The 16,830-nt window shown below is 42.0% G+C and overlaps 1 protein-coding gene across 6 annotated transcripts in view; it reads right to left on the bottom strand.

Annotated features, from left to right (window-relative positions):
• AMMECR1L (AMMECR1 like) overlaps positions 1-16,830 on the bottom strand; it is a 32,814-nt gene that overhangs the window by 4,981 nt on the left and 11,003 nt on the right. For 4 of the 6 annotated variants that reach the window (XM_025435954.1, XM_049097214.1, XM_025435953.3 and 1 more), the window contains 6 exons: positions 16,163-16,272; positions 7,624-8,068; positions 3,769-3,879; positions 3,350-3,464; positions 2,622-2,712; positions 328-424 (listed from right to left, as the gene is read on the bottom strand). In XM_025435954.1, the coding sequence (XP_025291739.1) occupies positions 328-424; positions 2,622-2,712; positions 3,350-3,464; positions 3,769-3,879; positions 7,624-8,030 (821 nt within the window). In that variant the 5' untranslated portion in view covers positions 8,031-8,068; positions 16,163-16,272. Of the gene's footprint in view, positions 1-327; positions 425-2,621; positions 2,713-3,349; positions 3,465-3,768; positions 3,880-7,623; positions 8,069-16,162; positions 16,273-16,461; positions 16,598-16,830 lie in introns of those variants that run through there. The other 2 variants (XM_025435955.3, XM_025435956.3) reach the window with 2 other exon arrangements.

Raw genomic sequence — 16,830 nt, 5'->3', positions numbered from 1 at the left:
CCTGGACCTCTGCACTGAGAGCCTTTGTTGCTGACCTTGGTCTGCCCTCTTATCCTCCCGACCAGTGGGTCTGGGGAAGACATCCACCACCTGATCACCGCCTAAACTCTGCTCGGGCTCTGCCATCAGCTCAGCTGCAGAGATGCCCAGGATGCTGGGAAGTCTTGCCTTTGCTGCCACTGCTTCCTCCCAGCTTAAATCTGACCCATATTTCTTTAGTTTAGGGACATTAGCAGAGAAATTTTTTTCTAGCCCTTTCCAACAAAAGTATCCTTCATCCAACCCAAACTAAATTAAAATGACAAGGAAAATGAGACAGTGGGTTACCTGGTAAGTTTGATCGTTTTTCTGAATTCACTGGTAATTGGAGCCTTAAAGCCACCTTTCCTGAGCAAGGAGTCTATTGTCTGGATCTGATCCCAGTCTGAGGAGGAGAGGCACACTGAGATCAGTGCACAATGACACAAGAGTAGGGTATGTTCTCACACAGCAAGAAAAGAGAAGCAGCCAGATCTGCTAGGGTCAAAGTGATCTCCCTAGAGCCCCTTCTGCCTCACTGATATCCAAGTAGAATCTCTGAGACATGAGACAATAACCTGACATACACCATAATGGCTGTCCCCCGGCCCTGTTCCTGTGTCTTTCCTGTCAGATGTGATCCTAGTATAATCATCTAGGAACAAACATGGTCTCAACTTAAAACTGGCCTGCGGGCCTACTACTGGTAACCAAGGCTATTCTATGAGAGGGAAGAATTCAAATTCTGCAGCCTGCATTCCTTTGTGTGGCCTTCCTTTATTTTGATCATTTCTGGGAGTCCTGTTTTCTATTACAGAGACTGATAGCAGGAAGAAAGCTATTCCTTCATGAAGGACAGAAATGGTGTTCATGTATACATTGCTGTGTTGTTCCTGCACATTTTTAACAGATAAAACCAAACACATCAGACTGAAAACCAAAAAGAAACTCCTAAATAACCTCCAATTTTTAAATTTTGCCAATCAATTTTCAAACGGCACAGATAATCTGATTATCTATATTATCACCACATCTCACTATTGGGAAATATTGATGGTGTTTCTCCTTATAAAAAAATGTTAGACTTACGGCCTCAAAGTGGCCAAAAGGCTTCCCTTTTATGCCACACCCACACTACTTTTGAAAAAGTTTAAACACAACCATGATGGAAACCAATGAAGGCAACCACTCTCCACATAATTAATTCATTGATACAGTGAACTGGATATTTCTCTCTACTCTAGGTTCACACTGTGTGTTTTACGTATTACTTTCAGAAACAGACAAGAAAGGAGGAAGGGAGGGTGAGAGGGACGAGGAGAAGAGAGAAAAGAAAGAAAACTGGGTTACATACCATAGAAACACTAAAAGGTATTCTCCTAAACATTCTTTTTTAAATTTTTTTTAAAGATCCTATTTATTTATTCATGAGAGACAGAGGGGGGGGGGCAGAGACACAGGAAGAGGGAGAAGAAGGCTCCATGCAGGGAGCCTGACATGGGACTCGATCCCGGGTCTCCAGGATCACGCCCTGGGCTGAAGGCGGCGCTAAACCGCTGAGCCACCGGGGCTGTCCTCCTAAACATTCTTTTAAAGAGAAAACCTACAATAGCCAAACTGTGGAAGGAGCCTCGGTGTCCATCGAAAGATGAATGGATAAAGAAGATGTGGTCTATGTATACAATGGAATATTCCTCAGCCATTAGAAACGACAAATACCCACCATTTGCTTCAATGTGGATGGAACTGGAGGGTATTATGCTGAGTGAAATGAGTCAATCGGAGAAGGACAAACATTATATGTTCTCATTCATTTGGTGAATATAAATAATAGTGAAAGGGAATAGAAGGGAAGGGAGAAGAAATGGGTAGGAAATATCAGAAAGGGAGACAGAACATAAAGACTCCTAACTCTGGGAGACGTACTGGGGGTGGTGGAAGGGGAGGAGGGCGGGGGGTGGGGGTGAATGGGTGACGGGCACTGAGGGGGGCACTTGACGGGATGAGCACTGGCTGTTATTCTGTATTTTGGCAAATTGAACACCAATAAAAAATTAAAAAATAAAAAAATAAAGAGAAAACCTACCCTACCCACCTCCTACCTTTACTGTCCCATTATAAAAACTTTTTAACTACCAAGTTCTTTAAAAAAAAAAAAAAATTATGTTTTGCTTTTTTCCCCAAGTATAACATTGTTTAATAATTAAAGACCAATAAAGTTCAAAATCCACTGGTATGGGCAAGTCCCCTTTACAATGAACTCCATAACATGGTCCAGTTGGTTGCTGGAACTTTGCTACAATTACCACTAGTTTTTGGGGCCAAGGAACAAAACTTTTTACTGAGAAAGTGAAATGCGGGTGTGAGTAAGGCCAAGTCTTTTTTTTTTTTAAGGCCAAGTCTTTACCCCTTTTCTTCCCCAGCTCTTGCATTTTGGGGGAATTTATTTCACATCCTGTAAGACTTTGATAAACAATAAGAGGAAGAAAGGCACTTATTCTTAGTTGCAGTTAGGCTGAAAGACAACACATCCCACTTTCCTGCCTTTACATGGCAACACTATGAATAGTATCCTTCATTGAAATGCCATTTGTCCAACTTACCTTGTTCCTTAGCAACCTCAGGTAAATATGTGGCTGTACGTTTGACGCCTTTTTCATTGATGAATTCAATTCGAATCCCATGGACCCCTACCTACAGAAAAAGTAACCAAATGAAGGGCATTTACTTACTCTAATGGAACTTCAAACATCCACATTTAATTGACATTTTCCCCTGACCAGCTTGATCCAAGTCTGAGAAAAGGAGAAACTACTGCTTTTCATGACTAACTCTTTCCCCTTAGGTATAGAAGCCAAAGTAACTTTAGCTTAAGGGAAGCAACACGTTTACATGTAGCCACCTCTCCCAAGTATAAAGATTCTTTCAACAGCTCATCCAATAATCTGGAGTATTCCATCTTTAATCTATTCCATTAAACAGACAACAGGGTTTTGATCTAGGCTCATAACTCCTCATAACAACTTTTACTCAAGGGCTTACCAAGAGGGATCTGGAATGCTCTCTTTATCCCCAGTATCATTTCCTATTAGACGTGGGAGAAGGCTATGGAACAGAGTGGACTGGGAAGACACGGGAAAAGAAGATTTCACGTTTTTTCCTACTTCTAGGATCACAGCACCTTTCCTGTCACCTATGTGGCCCCCAACTGCTTCCAAACTCAGCTTTCACATTCTTATACCCTCTCTCAATGAAGGAGATACATTACCATGTACTAACCCGAACCCAAATGCAACGAGAGATGCAGAGTTCCAAATGCGGCTGTTCTCACCTCCCAGTCCAGGTAATCACTGGCATCCTCAAAGTTAGTAAGGAGGGAGACAGAGCAGAAAAGTTTAGGCAGCTCCTCTCGGGTCAGGGGGGGAAATCGGCTGTCCTTAAGTGCACTGGAGGGGGACAGAAAACAAAGTGAGGCTGCTCTGGAGCCAGAAGCCAACATTACGTGCCCGAATATTTATGAATCCTGAGCTATGCAGAGAATATTGATTATCCATCAGCACTAATATGCTAAAAATAACTTGATGCTATTAATTGCCTACACAACTGATAAGTGACTCACCAGATTAAAGTCCCATACTTCCTGATTACCAAAAAGAGAACACTCAAACTTTATCACTTAGAAGAAACAGTCAAGCAGTTGTTTTCAATTCTAGTCAACTTATCTACAGAGTTTATGTCTGGTGTCATTACCTGGTTAACGTGTATTCCCTGAGTCCTGAATGAAGATTCATGGCTGAGAAGGTCCCGATGCAGCCACGAAGCCGCTTGTCCCGCCCTGTCTTCCATGTCACAAAGAGCGGACTACAAAAGGAAACAAAAAACATTCTCCAGCCCCAAATCAATCATGGATAAGAACAAAACTTTTGCTTTCCCCTATTCATTTCCGTTATTCCCCAAAAAGGACTGTTTTCTGAATTGTGGCTATGCGAAGGACTCTGTCTTTCTGGGAATTGTGCAGTCTGTGGATGGAAGAGAGAGAGAGAGAGAGAGAGAGAAAAGACAAGGCAGCATGAAGAAAGGCACTCTGTGTAGCCCTTCCTGTGGTCCTTGCTGATAGGTTTAATTCACTCTCAATTGTGCTACTTTCCTATTCCTCTGCCCAGCACCCAACTTCTTCTAATTTCCATGTCTTTCTCTTCTTCTTTATTCTATTTCTGGGAGTGTCCATGTTCCCCAGTTACATCCTTCATGAAGACACTGGGCCTGCATACTTTCTCCTCATTCCCCATAACCTCCCATTATTCCCATAATTATCTCTGCCCTTTGTCCTGCTCCAATGTCTCTGCAAGAAATTGTATTATTGGGATCCCTGGGTGGTGCAGCGGTTTGGCGCGGGCCTTTGGCCCAGGGCGCGATCCTGGAGACCCGGGATCTAATCCCACGTCAGGCTCCCGGTGCATGGAGCCTGCTTCTCCCTCTGCCTATGTCTCTGCCTCTCTCTCTCTCTCTCTGTGACTATCATAAATAAATAAAAATTTAAAAAAAAAAAGAAAGAAATTGTATTATTAGTAAAAGTTGCCACTTTCTGCTTCTAGACCAAAGTCATTAGATTGGTGGTAACAGACTTTTTAGAAACAGGTTATGGAACTGTCCCTTCATCCTGATATTTCCTCTATACTCCAATGCGGTTATTTCTTAGAGCAAAATCTAAAAAGCAACTTAAATTTTAGTTTCTTTTTTTTATTTTTTAAAGATTTTATTTATTCATGAGAGACAGAGAGAGAGAGAGGCAGAGACACAGGCAGAGGGAGAAGCAGGCTCCATGCAGGGAGCCTGACGTGGGACTCGATCCCTGGTCTCCAGAATCAGGCCCTGGACTGAAGGCGGCGCTAAACCGCTGAGCCACCTGGGCTGCCCAGCAACTTAAATTTTTAAAGCTGTTTACTTTGATTACTGTTTTATTTATTTATTTTAAAAAAAATTTTTTTTTTTTAATTTTATTTATTTATGATAGTCACATAGAGAGAGAGAGAGAGGCAGAGACATAGGCAGAGGGAGAAGCAGGCTCCATGCACCGGGAGCCTGACGTGGGATTCGATCCGGGGTCTCCAGGATCGCGCCCTGGGCCAAAGGCAGGCGCCAAACCGCTGCGCCACCCAGGGATCCCTGATTACTGTTTTAAAGCAGATCTGCTGCCTATCTTTTCCCTCCAGTAAATGCCTGAACAGCACCCAAAGTTATTGTCCCAAAACCTACTCAAAACCCCTCAAGAATTCCACTGTCTGGGCAGCCCTGGTGGCGCAGCGGTTTGGCACCGCCTGCAGCCCAGGGCGTGATCCTGGAGACCCTGGATCGAGTCCCACATCTCTGCATGGAGCCTGCTTCTCCCTCTGCCTGTGTCTCTGCCTCTCTCTCTCTCTCTCTCTGTGTCTCTATGAATGAATAAATAAAATCTTAAAAAAAAAAAAAAAAAAAAAACAATTCCACTGTCTGTAGAATGGAAATACAAGCCCCTGAATATAAGCAACAACCCTTTCCCTGTAACACTGCAGCCACCACTCACTCTTCCAAATCCACATTCTTTCTGGTGGGACAAACTTGATCTTACTTAGGATAAAGGCTTAGGATCTTCACCTGTTCAATCAGGAATTTTCTGAGCACGGTATCCCATGGCAATACTTCCTAAAAAGTTAGCACATTTTTTCTCTACAGTTTCTCTCCTCTGACACAATCACATAGGAGTAACTTCCCCTCTACTTCTGCCCACAGAAGTATGCCAAACACATTCTTTAGCTTTGTGTGTGTGATTTGCCAACTTGGCAAGTCTCCCAAAAGTGAGGATTTTTTCTTCATAACCTCTCCACTCCCTGACCAGTGGGGCTATGTGTTGCTCTAATACGGCATTAACATTTGCAGAATAAATGATCTTAGGTCAATGAAATCTCCGAAAGCATCTCTTCAGTACTTTCTTAAAGCCAGTTCAAGGGTGCCTGGCTGGCTGAGTCAGTGGAATGTGTGACTTTTGATCTAAGGGTTGTGAGCTCCAACCCTGAGTTGGGTATGGAAACTACTTAAATCTTGGGCAGCCCGGGTGGCTCAGCGGTTTAGCACCACCTTCAGCCCAGGGTGTGATCCTGGAGACCCGGGATTAAGTTTCGTGTCAGGCTCCCTTCATGGAGCCTGCCTCTCCCTCTCTCTGTGTCTCTCATGAATAAATAAATAAAATCTTAAAAAAAAAAAAAATCTTAAAAAAAAAAAAAACCAAAACAATAGCTAAACTATGGAGAGAGCCCACACATGTCCACTAACTGATGAATGATAAAGATGATATAGTGTGTACACACACACACACCCCCCCCGGAATATTAGCCATAAAAAAGAATGAAACCTTGCCATTTGCAATGACACAGATGGAGCCAGAGTGTATTAACCTAAGTGAAGTTGGTCAGAGAAAGACAAAATACCATATAATCTCACTCATATGTGGAATTTAAGAAAGACAACAGATGAACATATGGGAAGGAGGAGGGAAATAAGCCCTAAAAGACTCTTAACCATAGAGAACAAACTAAGGGATAATAAAGGGAGTTAGGTGTGGGAATGGGTTAAATGGGTCATGAATATTAAGGAGGGCACTTGTAAGGCACCTGGGTGGTTCAGTTGGCTAAGCAACCAACTCCTTGGTTTTGGCGGGTGGGGGGGGGGGGTTGGCTTGGGAGTTTCCCTGTGTCCTTCTCTCTCCCTGTGCCCCTCCCCAAGCTCACATACTCTAAAATAAATAAATAAATCTTAAAGAAGGGGGGGCATTTGTGATATTGAGCAATGGGATTGTATATGTGATGAATCACTGAATTCTACTCCAGAAACCAATACTGCACTGTATGTTAAGTACCTAAAATTTAAATTAAATTAAAAAAAAAAAAAAAAAAAAAAAAAGCCAGATCAGAGTTGCTTTCAATTCTGAAGAGGAAGAAAACTCTGTCATGGATTTCTTCACTCTACACATAAACTTATTTAAGTCACTGACACCTTCAGAGAGCTTAGGACAAATGATAGAGTCTTGAACTAAACACAGTACAGCAGAATCTGACATTCTTGGTGGGGTGGGTGGAAGAAGCCATGGGGGAACTGATGGAACAAAGGAAGGGATCCTTGTTGAGACCATCACAGCTCCCATTATAAGTGCTTCTACTCTCAACCTGGCCCCCAAAAATTTCCAATTCATTTGGACTTCAACACCTGGACCACAATGATGTGATCTGTGGCTTCTCCACTGGAAAGGTTAAGTCACCTATTCTCCACCATATAAATCAACAAACCAAATGAAGAACCAAGAAAGAAACCCTAATTTCTAAAACGTTAGCTTAAAAACAAGCCAATACTTCAAGTGTAACCTAGACCTCTTCTATTACTCAATCCAGATACTGTTCTCGATACTGTCTGGACATTTCTCATCATCCTATTCTCATTACTCTCTGCCCAAACGATGCTAAAGCTCTTTGTAAGTGGCAGCCCCCCCCACCCCCACCCTTCTCAAGAGAGAGAACCCAAGAAAGACGTCACTATGTCTTCTCACTGTCCCCTGCACCTGATGGATTTACTCACTAGGGGTCATTGGTGAATCTAGGAAGTCGTGGCTGTGGGAAGCCATAGAGGTGACAGTAGAGGACGTCAAAGCAGTAGCAGCACATCTCTGCAGTCACCACCAGATTCTTGGTGGTGTTGGCAGTTCCATTGGGCCGGGGAAGAGGGCTCAGCGCTCCCGATGCGGGATTCATTCGTGTAATGGGAGAATTTCCAGGTCCCAGAGTTAAGTCTGACACATTCTCCCGACCACTGCTGCCATCCACATGCTGGTGGTTTTGAAGAGGTCCTGAACTAGAGCCGGGGACAGTTGTGGACTGGTTCCCGTGACTGTGCGTTCCACTTCCAGATAACTTAGGCTTCTTGACCCCACAACAGCCTGCTGCCAACTTGGGCTCAAGTGGAGGAACACAACGTCTTTTTCCCATCCTGATTCAGTGCTCGAGGTCTGGAATGCTGCAGAACCCTGACCAAAAAGAGAATAGTTAAGCATTAATTCAAAACGTTAGAATGAAAAAACAAAAATCAAAAAGACTCTACTGGAGAGTTATCAAATTCTTTCTCGTTCAGGTTACCAGGTCACAAAGGGTTGCAGACCAGTATGACTGGAAGAGACCCTAAGCTCCAGACCAGGGACTCCTAACCTTTTCCTAAAGAACCACTTCTCATTTCCCATAAAGCCTTATGATCATCACAGAGGCAGGCAATGAACAGCCCCTCTTGCATAGGACTCCCCAGTGCAGAAAGGAAGGGTGGGGCAGCAGTCATTGTGGATCTGCATGAGGACATTTCAAGACTAAAAGATAGCACTGGACCTGTCAGACTCTTCATCAATTGCCTTCTCTACCTTTTAGGGGCTCCAAATTAGACCACCATATTTTCAGAGTCCCAAAGGAAATTTCATGCTTTTCCTTGTTAACCATATCCTTTCCTCATTTTACTCATCACCAGCCTATATACATGTGACTTTAGACCTGAGTGAATACAAAAAGCAGTTAGCTGCCCATTCTGAAAAGAACTTACCTTCCAACACAAGGGTCCCACCTTTCTACCCTCATAGCTTGCATTCTCCAATACCTTGCTCATTTTTTTTCCCTTTAATTTCAACTCCCTTTTTAAAGATTTTATTTATTTACTCATGAGAGACACACAGAGAGAGGCAGAGACATAGGCAGAGGGAGAAGCAGGCTCCATGCAGGGAGCCAGATGTGGGACTTGATCCTGGGACTCGGGATCACGCCCTGAGCCAAAGGCAGACAATCAACCCCTGAGCCACCCAGGCATCCCTCAAAACTCCAATTCAAAAAAAGTTACAACCTAGTAGGAACCTTTATTCACACAAATGACCCAAGCTTCACAGGCCTTTTGTGAGGTAGCCATTTCCACCCTGTCACAGCAAGGCAGATGCATGCAATGCCACTCAGCTTAACAAAGCGTGGCAGTGGATATGCCAGGAAACCAGAACACCCCATCTGATGATGTGAATGGAAGGAAGGAATTTTTTTTCTTAAACAGCCTGAGGTAAAAATGGACAGTTATAACACAGCCAAGATTAATCTTTTTTCTGATTCAATAGAATCAGGAAAATAGATACTAGTTATTTCTTTTCTTTCTTTCTTTCTTTTTTTTTTTTAGATTTTATTTATTCATGAGAGAGAGAGAGGTGCAGAGACATAGGCAGAGGGAGAAGCAAGCTCCATGCAGGGAGCCTGATGTGGGACTGGATCCCAAGGACTCCAGGATCACACCCTGAGCCCAAGGCAGACGCTTAACCACTGAGCCACCCAGGTGTCCCAATCCTAGCTATTTCAAAGTCATTAATACCAAAATTTATAACATTCTGTTGATTTGAAAAAAGCATACTTAAATCTCCCTGTGATTAGGACACATAATTGCCTTTTTAAAAAAAACATAATTTGCCTTTTTTTTAAAAAAGATTTTATTTATTTAAGAGAGACTGAACACCAGAGAGACAGAGCAAGCACAAGTGGAGGGCAGAGGGAGAGGGAGAAGCAGGCTTCCTGCTCAGCAGAGAGCCTGACGTGGGGCTAGATCCCAAGACCCTGGGATCAGAACCTGAGCCAAATAACCGACTAAGCCACCCAGGCACCCCCATAATTTGCCTTTTTGTGCACAGCTCTATAATACAATATTTTGGTTGTAAATTCTAAAACCTTTCTAAATCAAATTAGTTATTTACATACTCTTTTGCAAAACTATTATTTCTACACAAACAAGCTGTCACTCTAGGCTGAATGAGATACAAAAATTTCAAAGTATTTTTTTTTAAAGGTTTTATTTATTCATGAGAGACAGAGAGAGAAGCAGAGGCAGAGGCAGAAGCAGGTTCCATGCAGGAAGCCCAATGTGGGACTCGATCCCACAACTCTGGGATCACACCCTGAGCCAAAGGCAGACACTCAAGTGCTGAGCCACCCAGGGGTCCCAAAATTTTCAAGTATTATTTATGTTCTTGATATATGCTGATCTATAACAAAATACACATTTTTGTACTTAGGGCAATTCTTAGACGAACGTTGCTCGTACACTTTTTTTTTTTTTAAAGATTTTATTTATTTATTCATGAGAGACACAGAGCGAGAGAGGCAGAGACACAGGCAGAGAGAGAGAAGCAGGCTTCCTGCAGGGAGCCTGATGTGGGACTCGATCCCAGAACTCCAGGATCATACCCTGGGCTGAAAGCAGGTGCTCAGTGGCTGAGCCAGGCATCACTGTTTGTACACTTCAATGTCTGTCTTGACACAGGTTTCTTTTTGAGAAAGCCTTAAGTACTTAATATAATTAACATCCTCCCCCCCAATTTGTTTCTGACTGTGGACTTATGTTTCTTGTTTAGACTGTCAAAAAAAGAATAGTATCTTGGTTAAAAATGCTGCCTCCAGAGCCAAATGGCCTGGACTCAAATTCTGATTCCTCAGGGATCAAACTCTCCATGACTTAGTTTCCTTAGTATGGGAATAACAATACTACTTGTCTCATGGGGTTTTAGAATTCAATTAGTTTAATGTGCATAAAGTGCTTGAAATAGTGCCCAGCACGTAGTAGGTGGCAATATATTTAGCTGCTCTTATCATTTGGATTATTAGACTGCCCCAATCCGGTGGACATTTCTAGAGGGCCACGACTCCACTAAGCACTCAGCACTTATGGCAATGCTTGCTCTGAACAGGTGCTCTTTAAACATTACACTGAATCTTCAAAACCGTTCAGCAAGGCAGGTGATGTTACTATCATTTTACAGAGGAGGAACTTTGGGCTTAATAAGAGAACCTGCTCAAAATCAGACTGCCACTAAGTGGGCCAAAGTCTTTCTGTTAGACTCCAAGGCCTGGGTCTTTCTACCAAGCCACGAAAAAGAATGAGGTCTGCCAATAATCTAATAATCCATTGGATTCAGTCATTTCCTAAGGGCATGTTAAAAAAAAATTACATTCAAGGGTATACTAAAAACTAATCTAATAGTTCACAGAATCTTACCAATATAAATGGAGCAGGAGGGGCACCTGGCTGGTTCAACTGCAAGAGCATGTGACTCTTGATCTCAGGATTGTGAGTTCAAGCCCCACGCTGGGTATAGAGATTACCAATAAATTAATAAGTGAAAACAAAATGGCCTAAAAAAAACGACCTAAGCCCAAAGCCAACATCTCCAGCCATGACCTGAAAACTTTCAGCACTCCTGTCACCATCATTTGAGTCCACAGATGTCACTGGCCTCTAGACTTTCTACCTTGTGCATAACTGTGTGCAGGGGGCTTAAGACATATGTTGTTGAATGAAGCAGAAGGACTACCTTGAGGGAGAGCTGGAGTGTTAACAGGGTCTCCAGAAAGCCCCAAAGTTCAAAGCAGCAGAGATAAAACAGATAAAAAAAAAAAAAAAAAAGAAATGTTACCTCACTCTTATTACCCCAAAGCACCTGAAGGAAAAGCTAAATGTCATGAGATGGTGGTGATGGAGGTGTTCCTTAGCAGGTATCATCAGCTACCTGACTGCTGAAACACCCTACAATGGAGCAATAGAAAGAACTTTCAAACCATGCCAAGGTATTTTACTTTCAACCAGGCAGGTGAAGATTTTGCCCGTGCACCACACCAAGTGCCGACCTGCAGTGGAGCATGATCACAAGGGATACCAAGTGCTTACATTTAACAATTCCCCACACCCTCTTAAACTACTATTTGAAATCAATAGAACCAACTCAAATCTTGTGGCTCCTTAGGCCCAAGCATTTCTCTGGAGGCCACTAAGCAAACAATTCAATTGCTATTCTCAATTAGTGACCAAAGGCAGAGTTAGATACTTCTTGCATCAAAAGTCTATTACAAGGTATTTCGTCAAAAATTTGTTCTCTAAATTTATATCTATAAAAAAATTCAAAGATAAGATAGAATAGTATAATGGACCCAAGAACCAGTTTTTTTGTTTGTTTGTTTGTTTTTTAAAGGTTTTATTTATTTATTCATGAGAGACACGGAGAGAGAGGCAGAGACACAGGCAGAGGGAGAAGCAGGCTCCATGCAGGGAGCCCCATGTGGGACTCGATCCCAGGACTCCGGGATCACACCCTGGGCCGAAGGCAGGTGCTAAACTGCTGAGCCACCCAGGGATCCCCTCAAGGGCCATTTTTAATTTGCAAGAGAGCAAGAGTGAGCAGGCAATTGGGGGAGGAGCAGAGGGAGAGGGACAAGCAGACTCTGTGCTTAGCATGGAGCCTGACTTGAGGCTCGATCCCAGGACCCTGAGATCATGACTCCAGCTGAAATCAAGAGTCAGACACTTAACTCACTAGCTACCCAGGCACCTCTAAGGGACCACTTTAAAAGCCAGCAGCACCGGAATCCCTGGGTGGCGCAGCGGTTTAGCGCCTGCCTTTGGCCCAGGGCGCGATCCTGGAGACCTAGGATCGAATCCCATATCGGCTCCTGGTGCATGGAGCCTGCTTCTCTCTCTGCCTATGTCTCCGCCCCTCTCTCTCTCTCTCTCTCTCTGTGACTATCATAAATAAATAAAAATTAAAAATAAATAAATAAAAGCCAGCAGCACCAATCTCATTTTCCTACTGCCTATCTACTTTAGACAATCAATGAGAACGAACAAGTTAAAGCTGGATTTCTACCAGATGGAGACAATACCCGTAATTCCCCAAAAAGCTGGAAAAGCAATAGGAATCATGGTTTTACCACTCCCTTCAAGACCTCTTAACCTAAACGGTGTCAAATGTAGTATGTTTCACTGGTGAAAAAGTCACCACACCCTTTACCTGACATATTACAGTTAAGGGGTCCTGACCTTTATTAGGGTCCTCAACAAAAGAAGGTAACTCTTCTTCCCTCTGTGGGGAAGCTGAATAGTGCTGTTGCTTTGGGCTGGATGAATTTCCAAGCCACCTCAATTCCAGCCAGCGCTGAACACATCATTACCTTTAGCCTCAGAGGCTGGGTGACATTTGTTTTCTTTCACAGCACTTAACACAGTGCCCTGCATAGAGTATACATACCAACAATCTTATCTACAGATCTCCTAGTAATTTCACAGAAGTTTGTCTTTTCTTTTTTTTTTATTTTTTTTTAAAGATTTTATTTATTTATTTATTCATGATAATCACAGAAAGAGAGAGAGAGAGAGAGAGAGAGGCAGCGACACAGGCAGAGGGAGAAGCAGGCTCCATGCAGGGAGCCCGATGTGGGATTCGATCCCAGGTCTCCAGGATCGCGCCCTGGGCCAAAGGCAGGCGCCAAACCGCTGCGCCACCCAGGGATCCCGAAGTTTGTCTTTTCTATAAAAAGAATGCTCATGGCACAAACTAAGCTTTATATCATTAGTTCTACTGTTGAGATGCTGAATGTGGGGCGTGTTAGAAGCTGAAGACAACTGAATTACAAGTATATGCTTTTAGCAACAATGTCAACTCTATTGAGCCCAAACCAAAGAACCGTTTAATTCATTGCTAAATAGATTAGCTAATGTGGCCAATTCATTCTAAAAATTAGATCAAATATCCCTTAAATTAACTTCTTGGGGGATCCCTGGGTGGCTCAGCGGTTTAGAGCTTGCCTTTGGCCCAGGGCGTGATCCTGGAGTCCCTGGATGGAGTCCCACATCAGGCTCCCTGTATGGAGCCTGCTTCCCCCTCTGCCTGTGTCTCTGCCTCTCTCTCTGTGTGTCTCTTGTGAATAAATAAATAAAATCTTTAAAAAAAATTAAATTCTTCATTTGATTTATGCTTGTAGCTCTTTTCATTGCTAAAACCAGTCACTGGCCAGTCCTGGACTAAGCCTCGGGTGATATTTAACTTTACGCTGACTGAAGGCTTTCCCTTAACCAGCCAGGCTTTCCCTTAACTGGCCATACCTAGCTTCTAAATAGCACTTGACAAGTTTTTTTCTTTCTTTCCTTCTTTCTTTTTTTTTTTTTTTTGAATGATGGAGCGCTTTAGGAGACACCCACTGGAATATTATTTTCCTGGAAAGTAATTCATTATTTCAGGAGTTAATGCATATGATAGCTCATAAACTCCTGATGTTTATAAAGAAGCTGTTGAGACTGGTAATTGAGGGGAGGATGTGAAGACACCCTGATGGATCTGGCTGGCTGGGCAGGATGGCCTTCCTCCCTTGCTGAGGGTCCCTTTCATGCTCCTTAAATTCACTGCCATCTTCACAGAGCAGCTCCCATCATCAGAGGACAGAGCCTAGGCTTTTGGATTACAGTCTAGGCTCAAATTCTAACTCTGACTTATACTGGCTATGCAAACTCGGGCAGGTTGTCACATCTCTGTGGATTTAGGCTCCCAATACCACAGAGAGTTATCTGTGACCATCAATGAGTAACATGTGAAAAGCATCTAGCATTCTTTGGCATATAACTATTATTTATTAAAATGCCTGCCATTATTAATACTACCACTATGATAGGGTACATTATAAAAATAACATGGGTTAGGATTCTTACAAAATCTAGAAAAATAAATGCCCTCATAATAAAATTCTATTAAGAACTACCTTGTAGTCTAAAAGATGACATGAAATTATAACTCTAATGACCTTGCTGCTTTTCCTCTTTGCAGAGCAATTGCTTCTAATAAATCATCCACTGTTCTGTTCACTGTGAGATGCCAGAAAATATAAAGAATGAATACTGGTCTGAGAGTTCTCTACACTTTTATTCTACCAGAGTCCTCTTCAACTTACAGACGTACACTAAAAAGAGATGAAACTTGCTAAATATGCTATTATTGTAGAAGTCTTAATTTATATTAAGTACTAATGGAAGCTCTCTGTCAAAGTAGTTAGGTTTCAAACAATAACCAGATTTTAAAAAGCCTGCAGATGAAAAAAACAAAATTTAGATTGACCTCTTGAAGACAAGCCTCAAAATAGCTTATTGGGGAGCATGACCTTATAACAAATAGATCTGGGAGGTAGAAAAGAGGCAAAGAAAAAAGGAATTTCCACTTTTCTTGTTATTATGTAGTATCCAGATGTCTGTTCAAATCAAGCTTTATATAGAAGGAATGGGTTGTTGTTCCCTTCAGGAGAGAAAGTTGAACTGAAATTCAATTTAATAATTATGTCGTATGAGTAGGGAAATGGCACCTGAACTGTAGTTCTGGCCTACTTATGTAACCATTCCAAGAAATAGATGAAAAACCTACATTCTGGTAATCATTTCAAATAATCACTTTTATATTTTTGAAACCTCAATATACACACAAAACATATATACATATCCAAACAAAATACACTTGATCTTAGGTGGAGAAGCAGTCCCCACAAAATACAAATCTACCTACATAACTGCTTTTAAAATTTACAAAAATGCACAGAACTATGTATTTTAATTTCAACTTAGCTTAAAGAAAAACATAGGAGCCAAATGTTTTGTTTTTAGATCCCCTCCCTTTACTATGCGATCTATGGCAAAGTGCCAGATCTTTCTGGGCCTTGGTTCTTTCTTTTGTAAAACGAAAATATTTGTCCCTACCTCCTTCACAGAGGGATTATAAGGCTCCAATAGAATGTGAAGCACTGTGAAAAACATCTTTTAAGTGTTAGCATACCACAATTAATAAACTCAAGGGGATGCACAGTAATAAAAGTTTTTCTAGAAAATAATATCATCATAGAAGATTTAGGGCAAAATGTTCCAAAAATCTCTGAAGAGACCCAATAACTGACCTTCATCAGAAACTGAATTAACCTGAGAGTTTTCATCTTTGGCTGTCTTAAAAATGAGTAATTTGGGGGAAGGGGTGGGAGCCAGACTGTTATGTACTGAAAGCATACAGGATAAGTGTAATACTACACCACTATGTAGGTCACTTTGATGGGATCATTAAAAATAAACTTGTTTTTATGTATTTAAATTATTTTAAGAGAGCAAGTAGAAGGAAATTCATGAATACTAGAACCCTCTCAAGGAAGTAGAAAAATACAAGTGAAGAAGTAATCCTATATCCTAATGCCCTAGCCCAAAGCTAAAACCAATAACAGCAACAAATTCTAAACATTCTAAATATGTCCAAGATAATACTCACTGAAAGCAGATAGTTTGTATTGCCAGGGGAACAGCTATAATAGAGGAGGGGAACTATTTTGTCTCTGAAATGAGCCTTCTTCCTTCCGATTCCATTCCTTCTTCCTGTACCTAAGATAGAAATGCAGGTGCAGTGAATGAACAAAATCAAGGCAGTCCAGAAGATAGGGTTTTTGAAAAATTACAACTCATAGGGCAATTTCTAGAAAAAAACAAAAGCTAGGAACAAGCTCTCCCTACTTCCAAACATTTCAAAATCTAAATATAAGGTAGCAATGGCAGTCTTGTGCACTGAATCACCTCATCCTTGGTGTCATCACCAAGAAGGGAGGACGCGGAGGATCAAAGGTTTTATTGAACCTGAATAGGAGACACACAGGATAACTTCTTCCACCACTAATTTAGATCAAAACTTGCTCTCAGGCCGAGATATACCATCTCAAGGCCCTCCACTGGTTTCAGAATACAAACATATTCTCAAATCCTCTGCAAAGATGGTGTTGAAGAACTACTGGACAGCGTGCCAGGGTCCTGAGGACAGGCCATCTTGTCACCCCAGGTGGAGATGGTAATTGTTGGTGAGAGTTATTCATCTTCACTATTAGTAGTGCATAAATCTCTTCAACAACTCTCCCCACACCCCAGCCCCAGTATTAGAGAATCAAGCTA

This window comes from Canis lupus, chromosome 19, assembly GCF_003254725.2.
Source record: "Canis lupus dingo isolate Sandy chromosome 19, ASM325472v2, whole genome shotgun sequence".
In the NCBI taxonomy this organism is placed as follows: Eukaryota; Metazoa; Chordata; class Mammalia; order Carnivora; family Canidae; genus Canis; species Canis lupus.
The sequence above is the reverse complement of the archived record's forward strand: the minus strand, read 5'-3'. Positions and strand labels throughout refer to the sequence as shown.